General features: G+C 38.8%; 1 protein-coding gene across 1 annotated transcript in view; it reads left to right on the top strand.

Moving 5' to 3' along the window:
• Window positions 1-11,044: 11,044 nt before the first annotated feature.
• Window positions 11,045-27,387, top strand: part of lrig3 (leucine-rich repeats and immunoglobulin-like domains 3) — a 31,324-nt gene continuing 14,981 nt past the window's right edge. Inside the window, exons 1-3 of the mRNA XM_023298768.3 lie at window positions 11,045-11,519; window positions 17,029-17,100; window positions 17,214-17,288. Coding sequence (XP_023154536.2) covers window positions 11,329-11,519; window positions 17,029-17,100; window positions 17,214-17,288 — 338 coding nt within the window. The 5' untranslated portion in view covers window positions 11,045-11,328. The remainder of the gene's footprint in view (window positions 11,520-17,028; window positions 17,101-17,213; window positions 17,289-27,387) is intronic.

Below are 27,387 nucleotides of genomic sequence, written 5' to 3'. Positions count from 1 at the left end.
CACACATTTTGTTTTGGGCTGTGAGTCTTGTAACTGGCGACGGCCACACAACGCAGACATTAACGTGGCCACTTTGGAGCCTCTCAGCCACCCGTCAACATCAACCTCACACAGGCTAAACCTTCACAACACCAGCTCTGTTCTGAAGGCTAAATGCTCCTGTGTTGGGCAGAAAATCAACACGAATGTGACTCGACACCTGGAAGGAGCCTCAATGCAGTAAAGATCTTCTGTACAGATACGACGTTCATGAACTTCAAGTAAAAATGGAAATGACAAAGACTGTTGCACTGCAAAATCAAACAAATAAGAGTGCCTGAAAAAATACATGAAAAAAAGCAGAATATCTGTAAAACAATAATTAAAATGGTTTAGTTTTACAGTCACATTTTAAAAGAACAAATTACTGTTTATAAAAATATAGATTTTTGATGTGGATATTAAGTACATAGCTCATATAAAATAATATTTTTGGGTTATTATATTAGAGATTATCTGTAATTCAACAAAGCAGGAAAAATCTGTGAAATAACTGTTTTGCGATTTTACAATTCTTTACATCATATATAAGATTTTTGCTACCAAATAACCATAAATATCAGTAAAATATGTTTTGCTGATTTAAATACAGTTAAAAAAATGTGTAATTTTATGGTCAACTGTTGTAAAAGACAAATTTTACACAAACGTTTATAAAATATATATAAATATAGATTGTTGATAAGGACATTTTGTACAGTTTTAAATTGTTGTTTTGTTTTTTTTTTTTTAAATTCGGTCAGACAGTGAATCAATACTTTTATCTGTTTTTTTCTAGATATCTGTAATTTAACAAAATGGGGAAAATCTGTAAAAGAGCAGTTTAAAAAAAAATCAAACAGCAATTAGCTGTAGAAGAAGTGATTTTCTTTCTGGAATTAAATACAGCTTAAAAATTTTTTTTATTTTATTGCCATTATTATTTTATTTTTCACACTGAAAATCTGTAAAATAATAGTTCAAAAAGTTATTTATCATTTCATAATCCTTTACATCCCATTACATAATTTTCCTTCAAATAACAGCAAACATCTTGAAAATAAAACAAAAATTTGCTTAATTAATTTATGGCCAAAAAAAGTGTATTTTTACGGTGAATTTTTTTCTTTTGCAGCATTTCACCATAACATTTCAGCACCAAAAAATCTTTACACAAAAATACAGTTTCTCTGATGTGGACGTTTTTTACAGTTAATTCCTGTTTTTTAGGGTAACATGATTTTGCTGTTTATGATCTGCAGTTTTTTAATAATGGAAAAATCTGTAAAATATCAGTAAAATGTGCAAAAACACATTTTTTTTAGTGTATTACCTCCAGAAAGCTAATCAGTGTCCAGCAGCTTTTTTCTCTGTAACCCAGTAGATAATTTGATCCCGCTATGTTATTGTATTTCTGTATTATCTGTTTGTGAGAGTGAGAATGCCTGTTGCATTTGGCTTTTTTGGGCTACCTTAAGTAATGCCGACATGTGATTGGTTAGAGGAGAATAGGTCCCGCCCTCTTCACGGAAGTGTTTGGTGGACCGAGCTGGAGCGTCAACGCGAGACAAGTGTGCTGGGGTGCAGAAATTAGTAATTCCAGAATAAATTGTTTTTAGTTTCTAATGAGTTCTGAGTAAACTTGAACAGACCGTAACCTGAGTGAATGAGGTGATTCACAGTCCCGTGCACCAGGAGTTTGTTACTTTTAGCGGAGTTTTGGTGAGTTAATGAAGCTCAGCTAACGCAGCTAGCCACATTAGCCATGTTAGAGTTAGCACGAAGGCTAGTAGACAGCATGCTATTTTGTTGACAGATGTAACTGACTTTATTTACAGTTATGATGTTGATGCTGAGTATTGGAGCTACAGTTAAAGCACAGCATTTCTGCACTGGTGATTTTAGAAGAAAATATGTGATATGAGTGGAAGTTAAGTCCTTTTACTTCCATGCTGGGTGTATTTCTCCTTTAGTTCTGTCTGTGTTTAATGCTGTTTACTAGGTTGTTTAAATGCTGAATGTGTGTTTATGTGCTGTCACTTAATTCATGATTTAAGGGACATGTAATTTTCAGTTAAAAGGTGTTAAAATGTTAGTTTATAAATGCTAAAAATGATTTGTTTGTTGTAAAAAGGGAATATGTAGATGCATATATTCCATTGAGAAAAAAACTGTACAGTTAAAGGGTTAAAATGGATAAATAATTCATTTCATCACTATTGTGTCGAAATAGGATGTCTGAGATTAAGATATCATTTCATTATGGCCATAGAGAACCGAGTTCATGATTTTATGTAGTAATAGTCTTGTTTCTATACAGGCTAGGTTTCTTAAATACTTGGAAACCTTAGATTTAGGAATTGGATTCTCCTTGACGAAGTATATGGCGAGCCCCAGGGAATGAGATACCTTCTTAATCCAAGGAGAGGATCAAGACCACATGTTGCTGAGGATGGATTACTCTCTTCATTTCATCGTTGAAATGCTGTGTGGTAGGATCGTCCACATCTGACTATTTGACTCTTGACAGACTTACTGAACCTGAGAGTACCTTGAAACTGCATTTGACTTGACATTATTGACTAAAGCTAGCTGAACTGATCAAACCTGGAACTTAAAAGAACAATTACATGAACATTTTAAAGAACACTGAAAGAAGATACCAACTCAGTTTGGAACTTTAATTTTCAACTTATTATTTGGGGTTGAATTTTGTTTATGCTTTGTATCAAAAACTGAACATTGTGAACTGAGCAATTCATGCACAAAACTACCTTAATTTCTTATTTTTTTTTATATAAAACCCTATACAGTTCAAGTCTAACCATCTTTTGGCTCCATTTATTCATTGTGCTGATTTTCCTTTCTTGTAACTCTTGCTACGAACCTAGTTTTGGTCCTTATCATTTAGTCACCCTAGTGGGTTACATCTCCTACACAGTAGTGCTGGGCGATATGGAAAAAATCATATATCACGTTATGGATTATTTTATATCACGATAACAATATATATCACGATATACTTTGACAAGGTCTCGAAAGCCGTCCTTCTCAACTACATACATGGGAGCCATGCCTTTACAAATGTAACGCGAGATGGCACGTGTGTGTTTTCTCATACGACGTGCCTTGTGCCAAAGAGTGCTTTATCTTCGGCTGGCTATAGTTTTTCTTTTCGCAACTTGCCCCCGCTGTTCCACAACTTGGTTTAGCTTGGATTTTTTGGATTCTTGCGTATTCTTTTTCGTGGACCTTCTTTAGGTGATGGAAGAGGTTTGTTGTGTTGGCATCAGGCGCGGGAATAGTCTTGTAGCATAGTTTGCATATGGCTGTCTTGTGCTCTGTGTCGGACCTCTTGAACCTGAAATGTAACCAAATCACAGACGCACCCCCTCTTTTCGCCCGGCCCGGGTTGGGGGTGGAGGGCTGGTAGAGGGTGGTGGTGGAGGGTGGAGGGCTGGTGGAGGGTGGGGGTGAAGGGCCGGTGGGGCTGGAGGGGTGGGGCTGGAGGGTGGGGGTGAAGGGCCGGTGGACGGTGGGGCTGGAGGGGTGGGGCTGGAGGGGTGGGGCTGGAGGGTGGGGGTGGAGGGCCGGTGGAGGGTGGGGGTGGAGGGCCGGTGGAGGGTGGGGCTGGAGGGCCGGTGGAGGGTGGGGCTGGAGGGTGGGGGTGAAGGGCTGGTGGAGGGTGGTGGTGGAGGGTGGGGCTGGAGGGCCGGTGGAGGGTGGGGGTGGAGGGTGGGTGTTTCACAGCCTGATTAACATCTACCATGCAGGCGCCGCAGTGACCAAACAAATCAGCAGCAGCTAGAAAATCTGATTTCACCAGGACAGGAATGTGGGAGCCGAGGCATGATGGGACGATGATCTAAATAAAGTCCTCTAGGGTTTCAAAACTCTAGAGAAGAGTGAATTCTGGGCCAAATGATCAGAAATTACTGCCACTGACTTCAAGATCTTCTCACTAGGCTCCAGATGAATCTTTGCTCTTGGGGGAGGTGTTGTTGTTGTCGTCTGGTGTTGGTTTGTCGAGGCCTCGATGGCCATGAGGAAGCAAGCAAGCAGCCCATCAATGAGAGGCTCTGCTGTGACGCTCTGATCCCCCCTCAGCTCTGCCAAATCCTTCAGGAGTCCACCGAGATCCAATCAATCACTACAAGCCGGAGAAAAACACCCCGACATGCCATTCCTGCCCCAGATTCCTGCTAACGTACTGTTTTTGTTTGGTTTTTCCCCGCTGAGGAGTCGACCCACAGGGGCTCCGAGAAAACAGAGAATTCCTCAAAGAAGAGTTAGTGTGGAACAGCTAAGTCTAGAGAGACGTTTATGGCCTCAGAGGGAGGATCTAAGTCCAGTATTTTGCTTCATCTTTATAGTTAATGAGTTAATTACAATCAGGATCATGGATATGAAGCACTGTAAAGAAAATCATGTAAAACACTGTGGAAATCTGGCAGTAATAGTGCAGGAAAAACTGATTTAAAAACACTAAAAATAGTGCAATATTGCAGTCAAATGTTGGAAAAGAACAAATTAATGTCTGTAAAAATACAGATTTTTGATGTGGACATTATTTATATTTTTAATCTGTTCATTTGTTTTTTGGTAAATTACTAAATTAAAGTATTGTTTTGTGATTTTTTTTACTAGTTTTAATGTGTGATTTACAAAAACAAGGAAAATCTATTAAATAACATTCAATGTAAATTACAGTTAAAATGATTTTCAAATGTTATTTTTTAATATGTCAAATCAAATCTTTTTAGTTGTTCTATGTAAATTAATTTTACTAGTTATAAATTATTAATTTAATTTAGCAAAACTGGAAAAATCTCCAGATAAACTATTTGCCATTTTCCAATCTCACATTGAACCCTATATTATATATATTTTTATAGTAAATATTTAAATTGTTTTTTTCTGTGATTTTAATGGATCATTTTATGTAATATTTGTAATTTTACAACACGGAGAATCTATAAAACTATATATATATATATATATATATATATATATATATATATATATATATATATATATATATATATATAGTTACACACACACACATATACATATATGTATATATGTATATATATATATACATATACACATGTATGTATATGTGCGTTTTACAGTGTGTTAATAGTGTAGTTTTATGGTCAAATGTAAAAGAATTCAATTAATAACAGATTTTTGAAGTGGATATGGTTTACAGTGTTGACTTGTTTTTTGTTTGTTTTTACAGTCAACAACAATTAATATATTTCTTCTGTGATTTTCAAGACGTTGCCAGTATTTCAACAAAACAGGAAAATGTGTAAAACAAATGTAGATTATTTACCATTTTTCAGTCTTCAATATACATATTTTGTCAGCCAGATAATGGCAAATATCTGTAAAATAATGATATATTTTAGCTGATTTAAATAGAGTAAATAATAGTTTAATATAATAGGTTAGTATAGTTTATAGTGCAATATTCTTGAAGAACAAATTATCGTTATAAAATTACAGAGTGTTAATGTGGACATTATTTATAGTTTTGGGCTGTTTTTTTATTTTATTACTAAATGAAAACATTTCAGTTGTTTTTTGTACTTGAACAAAACGGGAAATCTGCACACATTCAAATAAAATTAAACTGCTCTTCATATAAATAAATTTAGATTGATGATGAATAAACCTATTTTTTTGCAAATAAAGTTTTCTAGTTATTTTTCAATAGAACATTAAACCACATTTGCGGTTCACCGAGTGCAGAATCAATACTCTTCAACAGTCCAGTTTCTTTCTGGCACAATCCAATTTATTGACAATTTTTAATTAAAAATGACTGAAGATGGCAGAAAATGGGGCAACAGGAAAAGGTTGGAGGCTGTGTTTCAGTAAATGAGCCTCACATTAAATGTTAGTGAGTGTGTGGAGTTTTTACACCATTTGTCTTCCTTTTTAAATGTAAATTAACTGCTGCTCGACCAAACAGAAGAGTTTCACACCTCTGGGCTGCTGTTACTGAGGCAATAAAGCTTTTACAAGACAACTAACAGAAAACAATGGAGCTGCTTATCATCAATCACCTGCACTGTGAGATCACAAAACCAGGGAGCCTCTTTAGTGTATTCGCTCTGATAGAGTTTATTATATGTGCTCTGTGTTTACTGGCAGTGATCCTATGTGCTGATATGTTGCACACTTAGTTTGATTTAGCTGATGGGAAAAATCACAGACTAACAAAATAGTTTCTAGTACTTTGAAACAAACTTTACAATAAGCTAGTTGCTTAACCAAGCTCAAAATAGTTCAAAAAAGTCAAATTTGTCCTTTTATAAAGGTTAGTCATCATTAAATTCAGTATCTGCAACTGATAGCATTTTTAAAACTTATTTATATTAGCAGTTAGCATGTACATTAATTTTTTTGATGATTTCAGTAGGTTCTTTTATGTTATATTTGTAATGTAACAAAACAGCATTTAACAAAACAAAATCCCTAATATACATTTTTAAAAATTTAAATGGCAAAAAAAGTGTACATAATTACATTTTCCGATGACTTCAGTGCAACAGCTAATAGTGCAAGTTTATGGTCATTTAAACAATTAAATAAAAACAGATTTTTGAAGTGGGTATTGAAAATCTATAAAACAATAATTTTACTAGGTAGAAGTTATTAGTTTAGCAAAACTGGAAAAAACTGTTAAACAACATTTAAATAAACAAAACAGTACACATGAAAATGAATGCTTTTTTCGGTAATTTCAATAGATTCTCTCGTAATATTTTTCATCTAACAAAACATGGAAAATCTAGAAAATCAAATGAAATCTTAATAAGTGAAAGGCCTGGTAAATAAAAGAGGCCCATTCCGGTACTTGAAAATAAAATTTACAATAAGCTACTTGCTAGACAAAACTAAAAATGGTTGTTAAAAGTCAGGTTTGCTCTTTTTAAAAAGTTAATCACCATTACTTTCAGCAGCTTCTGACTTCCAGGTGCATCTGTTGCTTTGTTAACTGAGATAAACTGGCTGTGATTGTGTACCCCAATGCCCCCAAAACACCACAACCGACCCAAAATGACAAGACGTTATGCTTGTAAATTTCTTTAACATGTAGCCTCTCACAACTGCTAGAAATCTCAATAAATCCCAATAAAACACAACTATAGGTAGTAATGAGCTGTTTGGCTCATTTAGAGTGCAAAAACAGTTATTTTTCATGGTTTTATCAGCTTTTGATGGCAAAAGATACAACAAAATGTTGTAATGTCATTGGCTTTAACCTGCCAATCTCAACATTCATCACTCCATAGCTAAAAACCGTAAAAAACCTGGGTATGATTTTCGACTTTGAGCTGAGTTTTATGCCACATATTAAAAATATAACAAAAATAGGTTTTTATGATCTGAAGAACATTGCCAGAGTCTGTCTGTTTCTCCCTCAGGCCAGCACTGCGGTGCTAATGCATCATAATTCCATTAGCACAGAGTTGAAAATTCAACATAACTTCACTTTTTGGGAGTTTTACTGCCTCGTAATCTTATCAAAGATGGTTTTGCATCTTCTCACACACTGAGTGACATTTATTTTTAATTCAAGATAAGCCTGACTTTCATCTCCACATCTACAGATTAATGGGTTTGTGTCGGCGGACAGTGAAAGTACGACCTTGGTCAACAGCAACACTCTGCCTGAGGGGAACCTGACACATCTGCCTGGGCATGAATATCCCATGAAGGGGCCTTTTAATGTGTTTTTTTTTTTTTTTTTTTTTTTTTTAAAAGATCTTTTAAATTGTAAATGAGAAAATATCAGTTGTCCTTCAAGTGTAGAATGCCAATTAAATCCTCTGTTAGTGACTTTACCTTTAAGGTGAATGAGGCTGTTTTGTGTGGAAGTGGAAATGAGGCCGAAGATCTAATTAGCACTATTCATGAATTAAGTGTTCACAGATTCCTGCTGTGAGGAAAACAGAACCCAACTAAACATACCCAATAATTTTGTCTCTTTTCAGTAAATTTGTGGGTTTATAATTGAGATGCAAACATTACCGATGGGTTACAGTTGGGTTTAATTAAAGGTCGCCGCACCAAGCAGTGGCTTCAGCACAAACTAGACCAGCAAAGGAAAACGTTTTCAGAGGCTTTACTTAATTAAAACTAATGAGACCACGACGGAAAATACTCTTTTGGAAGTAGAGCTGAAACAATTAGTCAATTAATCAAGTCAGGCAACAGAAAATTAACTGATTATCTGGCTTTCTTGAGCTAACATCAAATTTTTGATGTTTTCTTCAACCTGGATTTTTAATAAACAAATGGCGAGAAAAACTATATGTACAATTAAGTATTGATGATTTGGGTAATGAGACATTACAATTCCACACGTATCAGAATAGACCAAAGCATTAATCAGTGAACCAAGAAACCAACTGGCAGAAATCTAAAAGCTCCGATAAGTAGCATCAACATCTACATTTTTACCAAAGATTATTGCATTATATTCAATGTGTTATTTTTAAAATGTATTAAAGTGGTAGAGAAAAATTCAATGTTCAATAATTGATGTATTTAAACTGTATGCTGTAATGTGGAGCTGATTCTGAATGCAAATATTCAACACTTACAGCTTATGTGAGTTTATAAATGAGTAAAGAAAACACATACTGGGTCTCAGGCATTTTAATTAAACACTGAGCAAAAAATACCAGCATAGCATGCAAATAGTCTTCTAGTCTGACTTTTACAAAAAGCTCTAAATCCTACTTTGTTTTGTTGTGGTTAGAAAAGGGTTCCATTTAGTCAGTTGTCCCCAAGAAGTTACTGAGTTGTTACAAGTCATGCTAACGGCTAACGGTGTAGCCATCCCATAATAGACCACTTTTCTAGACAGTGCTTGAGTTTACAGAAAGTCTTAAAATGTTGAATAAAATCGCTATAATTGCACTTAGATTTGCAGTAATCTGTGAATGTAGCAGACAGATGAAAATGCAGATAAATAGAAATGAAACATTTTTGTGGTTTAAGTTTTTACTCCGTCGAGGCTCTGCCTCCTTGGAGGAGGAATAACCTAAACAACAAAAATATCTCTTTTAATAATTATAAACTTTTTGTTTATGAAAAAAATTACATAAATAAAAATTGATATTCCTATAAAAAGAACTATCAAAATGACAGCATTTATCAGACCCAGAAAAGATGAAAACAGAATGAATCTGTGGATGTTCAACTTTCTGAAGCTCCTTGAACTACTTATGCTGATTTTATGTGCCATACAGTGGGAAAAAAAACAACTAAATTCAGGCTTTAAGTCATCAAAATCACTTTTTTCTATATGTCCCATTTTCCTTTTTTAAAATAAATTTTAAATTATAAACACACGTCTATTGATTGATTCAACTGTCAACCACATTTTTTTTAATTGAAAAACTTCATTTATTGTGTCAAATATTGCTATTTGACAAAATTGCAATTATTGCGATTAATTAATTACAAAGCCTGTAATTAATTCGATTAAATTTTTTTAATAGCGTCCCGCCACTAATACATATATATAATATCCATATTTAATGCTCTTAAACTTTCAGATAAATCAGAGATGCTAGACAGGAAACTGTCCAAAAAATTTTACTGTTTGAGATAGAACAACCAAAATGTAACATTTGTTTAAAGACTAAGAATAGAAAGAAAGCATGAAATATTTCATTAAATTCTATCCATTCATTTAAACATACACCTAAAATTAAAAATGACAACTGGAATCAAAAATCATTATACGCAGTGACATTATCTATCTAAATTGTCCATATTGTATGCTCATAAATTTCAGGACAAGCAGAGAAGGAGCAGAAATTGTTCTGAAAACTTGATGATTTTAGATGAATTAACCCACAATTTCTCCCATTCAAAGTCAGAAATATAAAGAGTACAAAAGATTAACATAAGTACAAATTATGAGCTAAAAATCTCAACAAAAGTAGAAAAATACGTCTTAAAATATCAAAATTAGTAGAAAAATATGCCCTAAAATTTAAACGTTGTAGAAAAAAATGTCCGAAAAACTGAAAAATTTGTAGAAAAATATGTCCTAAAAATATAAACATAACTGGAAAAATAGGACCTAATCTGTGAAAATTAGTAGAAAAATAAATCCTAAAATATAAACATAAATAGAAAAATATGTCCTAAAATGTAAAAATTAGTAGAAAAATATGGCCTAAAATATGAACATAAGTAGAAAAATATAAACATAAGTAGAAAAATCTGTCTTAAAATATAAACATAAATAAAAAAATAAAAACATAAGTAGAAAAATCTGTCCTAAAAATATAAACATAAGTTAAAAAGTCATAAAATGCAAAAAAAAAAAGAACTAAAGTAGAAAAATCTGTCCTCAAAATTAGTAGAAACATACGTCCTAAAAATATAAACATAAGTAGAACCAGTATAATATAAACAACCTCGGTGTGGGGGTCCCCCTGTCTGTCGGGGTCGGGGGGTCTGTGGGTCTGGGTGCCAGCGCCCCCAGTGGTCATGGCCTGCGACTCCTCCCAGTGTGGACGACCCCAATTGGAGGCGTTTTCCACGATCGTCAGTGCCATGCCATGTCTCCCTACTGTCAGTGGTGGAAGTGTGTGTCTGTGGGCGTGTGTGTGTCTGTGTATGTATGGGTGTGTGTGTGGGCGTGTGTATGCTTCTGCAGTTGTGTGCATATATGTATATATGGAGGGAGGGAGGGATGAGTTTTCTTGTTTTTAATGTTTTTAATGTTGTAAAGCACTTTGTGTTGCATTTTTTTAACTGTATGAAAAGTGCTCTATAAATAGAGTTTGATTGATTGATTGATTGATTGATTGATTGATTGATTGATTGATTGATTGATTGATTGATTGATTGATTTCTGCACCAGCTCGGTCCTCATCGATACAAATCCTGGTTTCAATGTGCAGCCTGGACTCCATTTCCCATGCTGCCCTGCGGTCCCTCCTCCCTCCACATTGCTCTGCTGTGCGCTCACGCTGCGCTCTGGGGATCGCGCACGGCACAAGTTGCCCCAAACAGCAGCAGCGGCAGCAGCCAGGCACACGGCTAAAAGTTTCTCCACAGGAATGGATAAGTTCCAGAAGAACGCATTTCTGTCCCATCTCACTTCCACGACTCTCACAACCACCGGGGATTGGATATAAGGATCGGAACGCGGCAGATTTGGGATCTTTTTGCGTTTTGGGGGGCTGCTTTCTCACTTTGGATTGTTAGTTTTTGCGCTTCATCTGAAGAGAGAGAGGGGTGTTCTCTCTGGTGTGGACTGAGGAAAAAATGCGTGCCTTTACGCAGCCTCGCAGTGTGGCGAGCTTGTCCGTGGTCCTGGTGCTGTTTCTGTGGCTGGAGCGTGGATCCGGCTCAGGGACGTGTCCCCCTCCCTGTGTGTGTTTTGGGGAGCTAGTGGACTGCAGTCGGCTGAGGAAAGGCCAAATTCCAGACGCGATCCCGGACTGGACGGTCCAACTGTGAGTCCAAATAAAGAGCCTCCATGCGCCTTTCCACTCTAACTGTTGGTTACTTTATTATCAGTCAGATTTATGGTAGTTATTTAACACTTTTTGACACTTTTGGGCTCCTTTCCTGCGCTGAAAACACCCAGTATGAACATGACACTGTAGGAAAAGCTTTAACTGACTTTTATTTTACTGCTGCAATCAGTAAGCCAAAGCTCCAGAATGGCAAAAAAATCACTCAGTCCTACTTAATACCTGCTCATTAATCCATTGATTGAGGTTTTATTCACGCTGTTGGTCCTGAGGCCAGCAGGGAACCAAAAGCAGGCTTTCTTATTTTGCATATTTACACATCAGTGTGGCTTTGTCAACTTCACTAAACCATCTTTTTATAAGAAACTCATGAATTATGACTAAACTAAGCAGTGCCTACAGATATTCTGTTAATTCTTGTGTTTTTGTGGGTTAAAGTAGCCACAGATGCCAGAAAATCGGTGTAGTAAACAAACAGTATTATTAAGCAGGTAAATAACCAGTTGGATGCTTTAAAATGCAAATAATTGCAAATATAAGGGACTCCTGGCGTTGCTGCTGTTTTGACAGTGTGGTTACATGCAGGATTTGTCTGCAGTGTTGCTTCTTCAGCCTCCAGATTTGAGTTTGTCACACCCTGAGGCCTTCACAGCTCCAGCAGCATAAATCAGAAGCAGCTCTGGACTGTTTCCTGACGCCTGCTGGAGTTGGAACACCAGCTTTTTTCTTTTTTTTAACTTTTAATGGCGTGTTCCTCGGTGTGTTCTACTTTACAGATAATTATTCTTGCTGGATTTTCATTGCCAGGGTGCTTGATTTTTTTATAGTTCAGTGTTTAGGCCATAGCTCTGTTGAATTCAGTTTTTCTCTTTTTTCTGAAATGTGCTGCTGCTCTGGAAACTTGACATCTGCCAGAGAAAACAGACCCAGCCTGAGCCTCATAACCAGAGGCCTCGGTCTTCCAAAGAAAAGGAGGAGGAGAAGAAGAAAAAAGAGTTCCACATGGGGGGAAAAATTCTTTTCACTCTGGCATGCTAATTTATGAGTGGCTTTCCAGCACATCTTAAACCCCTTAAACCGGCCGAGCCTTTGTTTTCCAGCACCCCATTATTTCTGCTGAATTAGCAACACCAGAGCCAGCGATGCTCCTGATTAAGGAGGAGCGTGGAGGATTAGTTCGGAGCACTGAAAGGAAAAAAAGGGAGGGGGAGAAGAAGAGTGGAGCACGAAGGAGCAGGATAAATCAGATAAAGGATTTAATGCTTTTTCATGATAATAATTTCAACTCCTGAACAACTTTTATTAAGTGAAAACGACTGCTCGAGAAATTTGAGTCATGAAAAGTAACTTTATTTTCCCTTTCACAGTTATATTAACTTCAATTTTCCTCACATTTGTTGCTTCCTGACACTAAAGAACCACATTTGTTTGGCTATTTATGACTAATAGTAATAATAAGTGGAGTTTGTGCCACAGCTAATGTTAATTTACTGCTTTTCAAGTTGTTGTAGCTAATAGGAATCCAAGTGCTCTGTGCTATTAAACAGTATGAGCATTAAAGTTTTAAAAAACCCACAAGATTGAACTATTTTTTAAAGAACATAAGCCTCTGCATTTTACAGAATAAATGAAACACAGTGATACTTTTATTCAACATTTATCAGAGAACTTTGAAAAAAATCACCTTGGGAAACTGAATAGTTTCCATTAGAGCCCAACAGATACTGCTTTTTAGGGTCAATGACACTTTTTTTAGAAAATAAAAGATTCCTTTATATATTCATATGAAGCTGTGAACAAAATGTTCATACACTTGAAAAAACATGTATATCATGGCTATCTTGAGTTTCCAATATTCAGAATTGTCTATGATTGAATCATTAAAACTCATCTTTGTCAAAAGAAAATGTTCATGTATATTGACTTTTTGGCTCTTTTAGAGATTAACTCAATGTCTTTTGGAAATGTGACAAAATCTGCCAGATAAAAATATACAAAGGTCAACATGAATTACCAGTTTTGATGATGTAAAATTTGTCTTAATCAAGTTTTCTTTGTAGTATGGCCTCTTAACATCTCATGATTGATTACGATTGACTACAGCTGCTGACTCTTCTGATGTTTCTTAGAAGGGAGAATGGTGTTTTTTTTTTTTTACCTTTCTTGCAATGTAAGTCACAAACTAGTTAGCAATTTAGCATAAAGCAACCGCTCGACTCCGCATGTGCTCTGCTGCATGTGCTGCAGACACTATGGACAGTGAAACTTGAAACATTTCGATCACGCTCTACTGGACAAACTGTATAATGACACTATTTTGGAACAAACATACACTATTGTTCCAGAGTTTGGGGTCAACCAGACAGTTTCCTGTTTTCCATGAAAACTCCCACTTTTCTCCATGTGCTAACATAACTGCACAAGGGTTTTCTAATCATCAATGAGCCTTTCAACACCATTAATTAACACAATGTAGCATTAGAACACAGGAGTGATGGTTGCTGGAAATGTTCCTCTGTACCTCTATGGAGATATTCCATTAAAAATCAGCTGTTTCCAGCTACAATAGTCATTTACCACATTAACAATGTCTACACTGGATTTATCATTCATTTCATGTTATCGTCATTGAAAAAACTGCTTTTCTTTCAACAATAAGGACATTTCTAAGTGGGCCCACAATTCTGAACAGTAGTATATAATATAATACCAAATATGTCTGTGACTGACACTATATATCTACTATAGATATATTGGTCAACCAATATATCATGTCTGACGCTGGTTTGCTATATCGCTAATGCTAATTATCTGGTCTGACTGGTTAAACGATCGACTCTAGCTAATAGTTAAATGCTAGTAGGCTACAATTTATCATATCTGCACTTTGAAATCACAAATATGGTGGTCATTAATAAAAAAATATCAAACTACGACTTGTGTTTTGACTGTAGTTTGATCTCCAGCTTTCAGATCAGCAAATTATCTCTTTATTTCCATCCACAATGTAAACAAACCCATGAGATTTAAGTCTTTCTTTCTGCTACTGAGATACACTTATCAAACCTATGTCCCACTAAAACATTAATGACAGCTCTCGTAGCCTAAAGAGCAGCTCATTCATTCACTTCTCGGCGTCTGATAAGGAAGTCGTATTTTCAGCAGATGCAGGCTGCAACCTGTTGGCAGCATTTACAGCGTTATCTCCCTCCACTCAGAGCCTGCTTTGTGAGGGAAATGGAAGTGTCAGGGCTACTCAGGGTTTATCTAGGGAGTATGATAGGACACCTTTCCCATACGGCCCCCAGCGCCGGAGCTACAACAACACCAACAACACAGCTGTACACCTGGAAAGGAAAGGGGGTAAAACTCTGGTTGAGGGCTCCATGAAACTTTCCACCGAAGAACAAAAACAGGCCCCAGAAACTTGGACAGGGGTGTTTCAGACGTATGAAAGGCATCCCTCTCGCTTTTCCCGGCATTGTGAATACATTACCAGTTGTTAGCTTCTCCCTCCTCCTCCTCCTCCCAGAGCTGCTTCTTGATGGATTCCAGATGAGGGAGGTAAAGGAGGAGGGAGGAGGGAGGAGGGGAGGTGTAAAAAAAAAAAGAAGTGTCTGGCACCACAGCGTTGATCGTGCACAGCAGCGTCAATAACTCCACTTTATGGCGCACGAGGCTCTGCTTGCCAGACTTTCTTGAGCTGCTTTTCAGAAAAAACCAGGCAGCAAAAACAGTCTGGCCCCCAGTGAGCTGCAGCCAAACGAGGCCGCTCAAGAAAAACCAAGACCCCACATCTAATGGAGCAATATTCAAGAGTAAAAACGCAGACAATAAGCAGCCTGAGTTCACATCCCTTCTAAACATAGAACAAATACTATAAAGTTCAGATCTAAAGAGTTCAGATCACTAGAGGGTTTGGAGGTCCAAATATCAATGGTGTTTTAATACTGTTAGATTTGGTTTAACCTTCTTAACTTTGAGCAGTTTCTGGTTGTATTTTTTTTTTTTTTTTTTTGCTCCTGGCTCATTTTCACTCACTGTGAGCTCATTTTTAGCTGCAATTTAAAGTCCTGTACCTCTGTGGAAACAGAACAACCATGACTGGAAGTAGAGAGAACTCAGAAAGAGTTACAATGCGGGAAATAACAAAAAATGAAAAACTTTTTTTTTTTTTTTAAATAAATAGAATTTATTTTTGCAAAATTTTAAAAACTAGAATCAGCATGTTAAACACCCCCAGGTCTCACCAATACTAGAAAAAATATGGTGACTACATACTATAGATATTTTAATACTTATTCCTGCTTTTAATTAGTTTCTGTACTTATTTTATATCGGCTCTGTGTAAACACAGCCTGCAGTTCATCCAATTTTTTTTGAATTTTTGTTATGTGACTGTCAGTCGCAGCAGAGTCACTAATATATTTTCAGTTGTGCCAATGAGTGTAGAATTTTTTGTTTTTTGCAGAGTCTAGTTATTGCACATGGTTTTATTTTTAATGAGACATGTAGGATAAAGTGATTTGGATAAAATATCACACTGTTAAGCTTAGATTTGGTCACTTTACCAGAGAAAACCAAAAGCTACACATGCTTGGTTTCAGACGTGTCAGAAAGCTGAAAATCTGACAATTTTTCCAGTTTTTATGGCTTCTGGCTCTGATAAATGATGTAATTTTGGTGATTTTTAAAAAATAAATAACATGCCTCTCAAACCTGGCAGCAGGTTTTTGGGTTCAGGGGGTTGACACAGTTAGCTCTGATTAAAGGTTTGTAAATTTTCAAGTCAGGACAGGAATGTGATTAATACAGATCCAGACACCAGGAAAAAAAGGGGCTTGGATCAAGACTGAGCCATTTTTTTAAAAGTTCTGTCGACTTCGCTCCACAGGTTTTGGCCTTTTGCCTCAATAACTTATCAGTTTGTCTGTTTTGGCTCCGAATCTCTGCAGAGGCCTGGATATGAAGTGAGCAGTTTTGGCATCATTCTTTACAAAGGAGGGATAAAAAGCCAAAACCAGGCCTTTAACTTGTAAAAGGGGTTTGAATGTGACGCTTACAGTCACACAGTTAGTTTCTCGAATTGCTTTGTTTGAAATTGCTGCAGTTAGTGAGTCCAAAAAACTAAAATTAGAACCAGTTGATGGAATTTTTAAAGAGCTAAGATGCTTCAGCAACTATTTTTTCTCAAGTTTTCCATCTCTTTGTCCTCAATAAATCTCGTCCTTACTCATTTCTCCGACCGCGGTTTTGTTTCGTATATCTTGCAACAGCACTCCTAACCTTGCAGCTTAATTACAGACAATTTTCTTTGATCCACGTCCACTGTTCACAGTGTTACGGCACAACAGCACTGGGAATTTGTGTGTAATTATGTTTGCCGTGTCGACCTTAAATGGAAGACAGTTGAACTACACAGCGTGGTGTGTACTTTTCCCCTTAATTTTAACTTCTTCTTCTCTCTTTCCTTTTTTTTCTCATGCAGGGATCTGAGCCATAACAAATTGCAGGTGCTTGACAGCTCTTTGTTTTCCAACCTACAACATCTAAGTGAAATGTAAGTATGCCGGCTGCTTTCAGCGCCTTTCCACAGTAAACACAGGATTTTCCAAAGCAGCCTTTTTATCGCTGTCCGACACGCAGCTGACGACTATTTCTTTTCTTGCACAGGAAGCTGAACCACAACGAACTGGAAGCGATACCAGATTTGGGCCCTTATGCTTCAAACATCACAACACTCATTCTGTAAGTAGAACCCCCTTTTTTAGAAACATCTAACACCAGTTTCTCACCTCGGCTCGGTCTGGAGGGTAATCCTCCGCCAGGGCTGTCACTGCTGCTTACAGTAGAGAGTTTAGAAGCTGTTCCTCTCCCTTTCTTCCCTCTGGAGAGGAACACATTCGACTGAGCTGGTTCCCAGACGGGGCAGTCGGAGGAGCATGGCAGTCGGCCCCGGACGGGTCACGTGTACCAAGACAAATACCATCAACAGAAATGGAAATATTGTATTTGGTGGCTGCCGTTGGTGTATTTTTAACCTGGAGGTATTGACGCGATACTGGAAAGGAAAGTGACTGAAATCCAAATTTGGTGATTTTTCTGAGTCTGTGTGGCCCTTTATGAGTGGAAACAAGGGAGTTTTTTTCTTTATTTTCTGCCTATCAGCTTATTTAATCCCACAGAAGTACTAACAGGAAGAGCTTGGGAGATGCAAAGTTCACTCCTGCTGATAGATTCAATGCAAAACCGTTTGACTTGTCACATTTGATCCCTCTCAGACTTTAACCAAAATATCCTTGAGGAATATTGTTGTGCAAGACATGCTTTTAGAACAACATCAGATATTAGTGCGAGAAACCTCAACAATTTCATTTGCTTTCTGCGGTGTGTCTCTGAAAAACCAAGCGAAGTGAGCTTGTTGTGGAAGAATGTGCCCGACTCCCCGGCTAGATGAGGCATATTCCTCAGCAAGCCTCGACACGACGCTGTGCGGCAGCCGCAGGGCGTGCAGTCAATCGACAATTTGTTTGCAGGTTTAAGCGCAGGAGTGTCGCCTCCAGCTATGAGTTCATAGAGAAACATGAGCAGGACGGAGGTTTTTATGTAAGGGAAGCTCTTCACACCTTACAGGCTGCGTTTTACTGCATCTTTTAGGCGGATTTTGTTTAAATTTTGCATCCTTGCTTTACTGTTTCTTATCATTTGTTCCACACAATGTGTGAAAGGCTGCATTGTTCACTTAATGGTTATAAAGAGGCCACAGGTTCAACTTTTGCAAATGCCATCCGAGCTGTCCAAGTACCCTCAAGCATCTCTGGAATAAAGTGCAGATTCACATCCAAACTGTTTCCCAACCACAATTTCCTTATTTTATTTGGGAATATTGTTCAGTTCGGTTTAACCAAGGTTATGTCATCAGTGTTAACCCGCCAACCTTTAGGTCTACAAAATGATATGAATCGCAAATCTAACCAAGAACATGTATTTAGTGCAAATACTTAATAAAAACAAAGACTGGAAGTATAAGAAAAGTTAGCTGATATTAGGATCATTCAGTCCCTCCAGGAATTCGCGATGTTGCGATCGCGCGAATTCAACCAATCTCCACGAATTTTGCACGATCTTGCAATTTTGTCCAATCACCGCAACTTTTCCGCAATTTTGGCCCACCTCCCGTGAGTTCGACCAATCATAGCAGTCCCCAGCAATAAAAGTAACGCCCGTACGTCACCGAATTCACTGGTTGAAGATGCAGACGTCCAATTCTAATGTCTCTCATTTACCAACAAAAATGACTGCTAAAGACAGTGAAAAACAATTAATTCCCTGATGTTCTTCACCAAAGTGGAAGTAAACTGTTTTACACCCGTGCAATATTGTGGTGGAATATAAAAATGAATAAATAAAATCATCGATTGATAAACACTTTTCTACAATGAAACATATTAGGAGAATGGCTGAAAGGAGCGGACCACAGACCAGACAGATCACCGTGATGGAAGCTGTTGATCCAGATCTGTTGGAGATCTGAAAGAATGAAGTTCAATTCAATTTTTTTCAATTCAATTTTATTTATATAGCACCAATTACAGTCAAATTGTCTCGAGACGCTTTATAGAACCCATATGCCTGAACCCCCAGAGCAGCCCTAAGGAGACAGTGGCAGGAAAACACCCTTTTAACAGGGAAAAACACCTCCAGCAGAACCCGGCTCTAATGTGGGGGAACCCATCTGCTGCTGGCTGGACGGGTTGAGAGGGACAGAAGAGGTAGAGAGGTAGAGATAGAGGGATACAGATAGAGGGATAGAGATAGAGGGATAGAGGTAGAGGGGAAGAAGTAGAGGGACAGAGGTGGAGGGGTAGAGGTGGAGGTAGAGGGATAGAGATAGAGAGGTGGGGGGGCACACAAAGACCATAAAACACACAGTTTGACACATGCATGATAAGACAGATGATACATGCAAAGTACAACTAACATGGAAACAAGTTATAGTTTACTGCTATGGTGTACAACTCTGGCATTAAATATACTACATATATAGCTGGTGGTAAATTCAAAATATGTAGATTAGCAAATCAAGTATAGTGAGGGTGATGCAGAGTAGATTGATGGAAATGGGCAGCTGGAAGCAGTGGGCTGGAGGAAGGTCAGCAGCAGCATCCCACAGTGGACAGGGGAGTTAGATTAATTATTCCACCAAGGAACACGGCGGAGTTATGTGACGATCGGTGTGAATCATTCCTCTGTCAGCAACATTACTCAAAAACGGACTAAAGGATTTGGATGAAATTTTCAGGGAAGGTGAGAAATGACACAAGGACCAAGTGATTAGATTTTGCCAGTGATGCAGCTTATAGTCTGGATCCATGGATTTGTTAAAGATTTCCCATTGAGGTAGCAGCACGGCGTCTGATAGTGGCACAGTAACCATGGCAACAAGTGAACATTACGTCAGCTGCCTACTGACGATCACATCATTGGGATCCGACTACAAATCCACCACTGTGGATGTATCGGAAATGATCCAAGGAACAACTGGTTAAATTGTGGGGGTGTTTGAGTCCTATCAATTCCCGTCGCCCGTTACATATTTAGGCCACGTGATCCGGTATCCGTACATAACGTACACATGCAGAACAAAATATTGTCAATTACAATGTTGAAACATGTTCTACAAGCTGAAAAAATGCAACTTTTTAGCAACTGTCACTGTCTCCTACAATTTCATTGTAACAAATAAGCTTAAAACATCGCAACTTACATTGCAATTTTTCAGAAAAGCTGCCACGAATTCAGGCATTTTCGGCCGCAACAATCTCGAAAAACGTCCACGAAATCCTGGAGGGGCTGATCATTAGCGTTTACATCACAGTTGCTGCTAATTTACCATCATTACCTGATGTAGTTTGGGATCCTGAGAACCCTAAGAATTTAATCATATCTGTATCATTAAATAATAGTTCGATTAATGGCAAATGTTCTGCTTTTTAAAGTCAGATTATTGCAGAAAAGACAGAGAAAGTCAGCAAAGTGGTTCAGGTATTCAAAAATGCTAAGCTTTGCTAGTGGTAGAAGAACACGATACAAACAATGTAAACAAATCTGGCTAATGTGAGCTTGTTAGGCTAAAAACTACTTGTAATGTTTTATGGTTACTGGTGAATTAGAATGGGTCTTATGACCTGGTATATTCCTATATTAAGACTGGAAATGTAAATATAGATCTGTACCCCACGTTTTCTTAGTTGCAGTTCATAACTGTAGCTGCTGTTGAATTTGGAACTGAGAACTGTGGAAGTTTAATGGTACCAGCAACCAAATTTCTGTTGCTTTAACACCTCTAGAATATATTCAGGGTATTCAGAACTTTAAAACCTAGAGTCTGACTGTTATATTGTATATTTACGGCACATAATGCAGAAAAAGATGCTTGGGGTAATTTAGAAACTGCATCATCACATAGTTTGTGAAGCAGAGCAGCTCCATTGTTTACAGTGTTTTCGGTGCTGTTGACAGCACATGTAGCAGAGTAAAGATCACAGCTGAGCAAACAGTGGTGCGGAGTCAAGCCTGTGAAGCTTGCATTCTTAAGTAGAAGAATGTGTGACTCCCTACCTTAAAAGTTTTATAGACTTAATTCAATGGTAAAAGGGCAACAAGTCATTGACTAACACGAGACACAGATGCTATCTCGTTTAAGTTTAAAGACGGAGGGTGTGAGACCTAGAATTTAAATTTTACAATCACAGTGTTCTGAAAGTAAAGAAACTAATTTCTATGAATATGCAATTCAAAATGAGGTAGATAACATCAGGATTAGTGGTTCAGAGGCTGTTTAGCTAATGCTAACTTGTGTTAGCTACTCACCTTGGACTTCACGAGAATTGATGCTTCACCAAGTTTACTTTTTTGTCGTGCTGAAATTATCAAGGCACTGTCCATGTTGAAAGCATTCTGCCTACATTAGGAATAGTGGCTAGGCTTCTTAGCTAATAATGCTAACTTGTTAGCTACTTATCTGATCCTCCTCAGCTTTAATTAGCTCTTTAATCTAATAGCCTTATGCGAGGAACCTACAGTTTATCAAGCTAATCCTAACAAAATAAAGTAATTCATGATTTTTACATTGCTAAGAGATGATTTTTCAAACCAAAAAATGCCACAATATATAATGTGATAGCACTTTAATTTCAGTAAAATAAAAAAGCCTTTTCTGTCCTGAAGATTAAAGTGAAAACTGCTTTTTTTGCATTAAAAAGATCACATGTAAACATAAAAAAAACTATCAGTATTACCCTCAAAACAGCCTAATCTGTCAGACAGCACATTGTGGATCCTTTACTGTTGTTCGTGAATCTAGTTAGAAGCATAATTCATTTGAAAAGGCAACATGAAGAGAAGACAGAGGAAAGAAGAAAGTGAAATTCACACTTGTTATTACTTATTAAACACATTATTTTTGTTGGCTGCTGCCCTCTTTCTTCAGTTTAGATGTCGTAGTGTGATTTTTCCCTCCAGTGGAACATTTTTCCAGCATTTCTCTCCCTCCTTCAGTTTCTCTGAGCTGTGAGGGTTGTAAAGAGAAAAAAAAAGACCTCAGGGTATCGAATACCACTTATTCAAACAGCCGGTCAGACATAGTGGCAGCTCTTGCCGACTTCTTTGACCTCGCAGCTCCGAGTAAAAACAAACGGCAATAACCCTGCAGCTGGTAGTAATCGAGTCGTGATCATCTTAATTAATTGAACAATTTCCCAGGAATTTATGGAGGGGGTAAACCCCACTGCCACTAAATCCCTCTGCCTGTGTTCAAGGAGGGTTAAACAAATGACCATAGAGATTCAAGGTTTGATTAGCTGTAGAAGGAGGTGAACCTCTCGGTATGTCTGCGGATAGATGTTGAAGATGGGACTTACAAACCAAAACAGAAGTGATTATAGTTATTTTCCTTGACGTTTTCATAAGGAATGCATGTGCTGCTGTTGATGGAAATCTTCATCTTGTATTTGGTTGCTTTTGATGAATCAAGTTAGTTTAATCTGTTTAAAAAATCTCAAGATGATTCCTTTGCATCCACTGTTTGTGTCGAACCAACATTATAAAACTAGGAGTTCACTGATTTGTTTTTTTCAGGGCTGAGACTGATTATTAGTAATCAAGGTGACCGATAACAGATGTTGGGAGACAATGTTTATTTGCAGTAAAACAGAAAATCTTGGTTCTACATTTGAGAATAACACAAACTCCAATACAAAACTTGACTAAAATACCTTTTAATTATGTTTAAATCTTTAATTATGAGTGAACTTTTCAGCATTTATCCTTCAGTGTTAATTAGCTGTTTGCTTGTGATACACAACCAATCAGACATTGTGAGAACACAGTGAATGGTGGTTGCACCTTAGTAGAGCATTTTTATATAAATGTATTTTATTGGGAATCACTTTTTTAAAAGTAATGACACTGAGATTTCAAAAAATGCAAAATATTGGATCCAAAAGTCAATCAGGCTGCAAACTGGTCGACCTCTATATATACAGACATAGTCATTTGGTTGTTTTTGCTTGACCTGTTAGTTCTCTCACTGAGTATAACTCCAAAAACCCAGTGGTGGGTTTGAAAAGCATGTTGTCTTTAAAAACAATCACCCAAATTACACCATTTATCAGAACCAGGAAAGCAGAAAGAATTTTCAGATTTTCAACTTTCCAATGGTCTTTGAACAACTCGTCTAAGCTTAAAATTGTGCTAATTCTTCAAAATCACTTTGTTCTACATGTCTCATTTTAAAAAATCCCAAAATAAACCATTTGCACTAACCACATTCTGTAAAAACGTAAAAATTCTGCACTCCTTAATGTAAACGTGAAGCCATTAGTGATTCAGCTGTGAGCAACAGATGTGAGAGCAAATTCAAACTATAAATACCAAACTATGTATACTATGTAGTATTTCCCTAGTATTGGTAACACTTAAAAAATGAATGTGTTGATTCTGATGTTTTTTTCAAGTTTTGTAAAATGAATAATCAGAGAAATTCAACTCTCATTTTTTCTGTGTTTTATGATTAATTTCATTATAACTTTATTGTACTGCTCATCCGACATTTTTTCATTCCTTCTGCCTCTAGTCATGGTTATGTTGTTTCCATACAGATGTAGGACTTTATTTTACACAGAAACATGAGCCCACAGTGAGTAAAAATGTAATAGGAGCGAAAAATGGCCAGAATCTCCTTTGTACATCTTCTGTTCCGCCCACATTGTTTGATTGGCAGGTGATGTCTGTGAACTGCTGTGCAGAAACGCCACATTAAAAGACCACAAATGCTTTTGTTTTTTTTTACCAAAATACCACAAAGCTTCTCAGTATTTTAGGCCCTACAGAAACACACTGATTGATGAAGACGTTCTGAGTCGTCTTACGTGAGGATCCTTCAGTTCACATGTTAATACGATCTTCTCCATTGTGATGATCAGTCATTTGAGTGAGATGTGCACCGTTTAATATGGCTTCTCAACAGCGAACGCAGCGCTGGTTTTCATTACAGGCGCCACTGCAGACAGAGGGAGTCATCAGATGGCTTCTGAAAACTCTGTTCTGTTTCCAATAGGAAATACCACACACACATACAAGCACAGACACTTTTAGAAGAGAGAGAGAAAAAAAACTTTCCATTTAAACAGCCTCTACCATTAGAAGTATTATTCACAGCTCTGTGGACAAAGCTGAAAGCAACAACTAAATGTCAAGATAAGATAAGATAAGATAAAGTTCTTTATTTCTCCCCACTCCAGGGGAAATTTACATTGTTACAGCAGCTTATGTAACAGTAGACATAGTGATAAGAATAAAAGAATAATAGAACAATAGTAATAATATTTACAATATATACAAGGGTGACAGATGAGGGTAAAGTGGCTTAACAGAAAAAATAAAAATAAAGTTTAAAAGTGCAGAGATGTGCAGTGCAAGAATGTCAGTGCAAATTTTATGGTTTGGGGTGGTAATGATATAGTCCAGTTTATGTTAACATCAGCCAGTGATGCTGATGTTGTAAAGTCTTATAGCAGATGGAATGAAGGACCTGCGATAGCGCTCTTTCTTGCAGGGTGGATGTCTTAGTCTGCTGCTGAAGGAGCTGCTTAAAGACCCCACAGTGTCATGCAGTGGGTGAGAGGGATTGTCCATGATGGATGTGAGCTTTGCCAACATCCTCCTCTCACCCACCTCCTCTATGGAGTCCAGGGAACAGTCCAGGACAGAACCGGCCCTCCTGACCAGTCTGTTTAGTCTCTTTCTGTCCCTTTCAGTGCTCCCTGCTCCCCAGCAGACCACTGCATAGAAAATAGCAGACGCTACCACAGAGTCATAAAATGTCCTGAGCAGAGTCCTGCACACTCCAAAGGACCTCAGTCTCCTCAGCAGGTGGAGACGACTTTGGCCCTTCTTGTACAGAACCTCTGTATTGTGTGTCCAGTCCAGTTTATTGTTGAGGTGAACACCCAGGTATTTGTATGTGTCCACCATGTCAATGTCCAAACCCTGGATGTTCACCGGTGCAGTCCGGGGTGTCCTCCTCCTGCTGAAGTCCACGATCATCTCCTTCGTCTTACTGGCGTTGAGCTGCAGATGGTTTCGCTCACACCAGTCAACAAAGTCAGAGATGACCGTCCTGTACTCCCGCTCGTCCCCCTCAGATACACACCCAACAATGGCTGTATCATCGGAGAACTTCTGGAGGTGACAGCTCCCAGAGTTGTAGTGGAAGTCCGATGTGTACAGGGTGAAGAGAAAGGGGGAGAGCACTGTCCCCTGTGGGGCCCCCATGCTGCTGACTACCACATCAGACACACAGTCCCGAAGCCTCACGTACTGTGGTCTGTTGGTGAGGTAGTCGATGGTCCAAGCAGCCAGGTGACAGTCTACTCCCGCTCCTTCAAGCTTCACCCTAAGCAGAGAAGGCTGGATGGTGTTGAAAGCACTGGAGAAGTCAAAGAACATGACCCTCACAGTGCTGCTGGGTTTCTCCAGATGAGTCAGTGATCTGTGCAGCAGGTAGATCACTGCATCATCCACTCCAATGTTCGGTTGGTAGGCGAACTGCAGTGGATCCAGATACTGGCTCACCTGGGGACGGAGGTTCTTGAGGACGATCCTCTCCATGGTCTTCATCAGGTGAGAAGTGAGGGCCACAGGTCTGAAGTGGTTAGGCTCCCTGGGGTTCCTGGTCTTAGAGACAGGAACCAGGCAGGAAGTCTTCCATAACAGAGGAACCCTCTCCAGACTCAGGCTCAGGTTAAAGATGTGCAGCAGCACCTGACAGAGCTGGTCTGCACAGTCTCTAAGGAGTCTGGAGCTGATTCCATCAGGACCTGCAGCTTTCCTGGTCTTGATCTTTTTAAGCTCACTTCTCACCTGATCAGCTGTTATGGAGAGGCAGGGGGAGGGTGGCAGGGGGAGGGGTGATGGTGGTGGTGGGGGGTGAGACGAGGAGGGGTGATGGGGCTGTATGCAGAGTCCGGAGGTGGTAGAAGACGGGGATCGGAGGAGGGGTGCGGTTGGTGGTGTTGGTGGTAGAGAGCTGAGGTGTGAAGAAGGAGCTGGCTGGTTGGTGCTTTGATGAGAGGGGGGAGGAGTGGGAGCAGAGTCGAATCTGTTAAAGAACAGATTCAGCTCATTGGCCCACTCCTGGCCTCCTGCTGCAGCTCCCCTCTCATGGCCTCTGCTGTAACCAGAGATGGATCTCAGGTCTCTCCAGACCTCCCTTGTGTTATTGTCCTGCAGGTGAGATTCCATCTTGGTCCTGTAGCTGGCCTTGTCCGCCTTGATCTTCTTCTTTATCTCCTTCTGCACCCTCCTCAGCTCCTCTTTGTCCCCAGATCCAAAAACCCTCCTCTTCTCCTTCAGCAGGGTCTTCAGTTCCAGGGACACCCAGGGTTTGCTGTTAGAGAAACACCGTACTTTCCTGGTCGGTACGATGTTCTCTGCACAGAAGTTAATGTAGTCCGTAATAGTGTCCGTCAGTGAATCAATGTCCTCCCCGTGTGGACCACACAGCACATCCCAGTCTGTGGTCTCAAAGCAGTCCTGCAGCGCCTCAGTGGCCTCGTCAGACCACTTCTTCACATACCTGGTGGTGGGGGGTTGTTTCTTCACCATAGGTATGTAAATGGGCTGCAGTCTCACCAGGTTGTGATCTGATTGGCCCAGCGGGGGGAGGGGTGAGGAGCTGTATGCATCCTTGATGTTTGCATACAGCAGGTCCAGGGTTTTATTGTCTCTGGTATGGCAGGTCACGTACTGTGTGAACGTGGGGAGAGTGGCAGAGAGCAATGCATGATTAAAGTCTCCTGAGATGATAATAAGAGACTGAGGGTGAGATGTTTGCAGCTGGGACACTACACTGTGGATGAGTTCACAGGCTGCAGCCGCATCAGCCGAGGGAGGGATGTACACAGTAATGGCTATTACATGTGAATACTCCCGGGGCAGATAGAACGGACGCAGACTGACAGCCAGTAATTCTACATCCTTAGTGCAGAGCTGCTCTTTAACACTAATGTGTCCAGCATTACACCATCTCTCATTCACATACATCGCGAGGCCCCCACCCTTTCTCTTACCACTCTCCCTCACGTTCCGGTCCGCTCTGACCAGATGGAATCCGTCCAGAGTTAAAAGTGAGTCCGGAGTGAGTTCGTTCAGCCATGACTCCGTGAACATCATGAGGCTGCTCTCCCGATACTCCCACTGCAGCCTGGTCAGCGCCGTCAGTTCTTCCATCTTATTCGGGAGAGACCTCACATTCCCCATAATCACAGATGGAACGGACGGCTTG

The sequence above is a fragment of the Amphiprion ocellaris genome, chromosome 21, assembly GCF_022539595.1.
Source record: "Amphiprion ocellaris isolate individual 3 ecotype Okinawa chromosome 21, ASM2253959v1, whole genome shotgun sequence".
NCBI lineage: Eukaryota > Metazoa > Chordata > Actinopteri > Pomacentridae > Amphiprion > Amphiprion ocellaris.
Note: the sequence above shows the minus strand (reverse complement) of the source record. Positions and strands in the feature narration are given on the sequence as shown.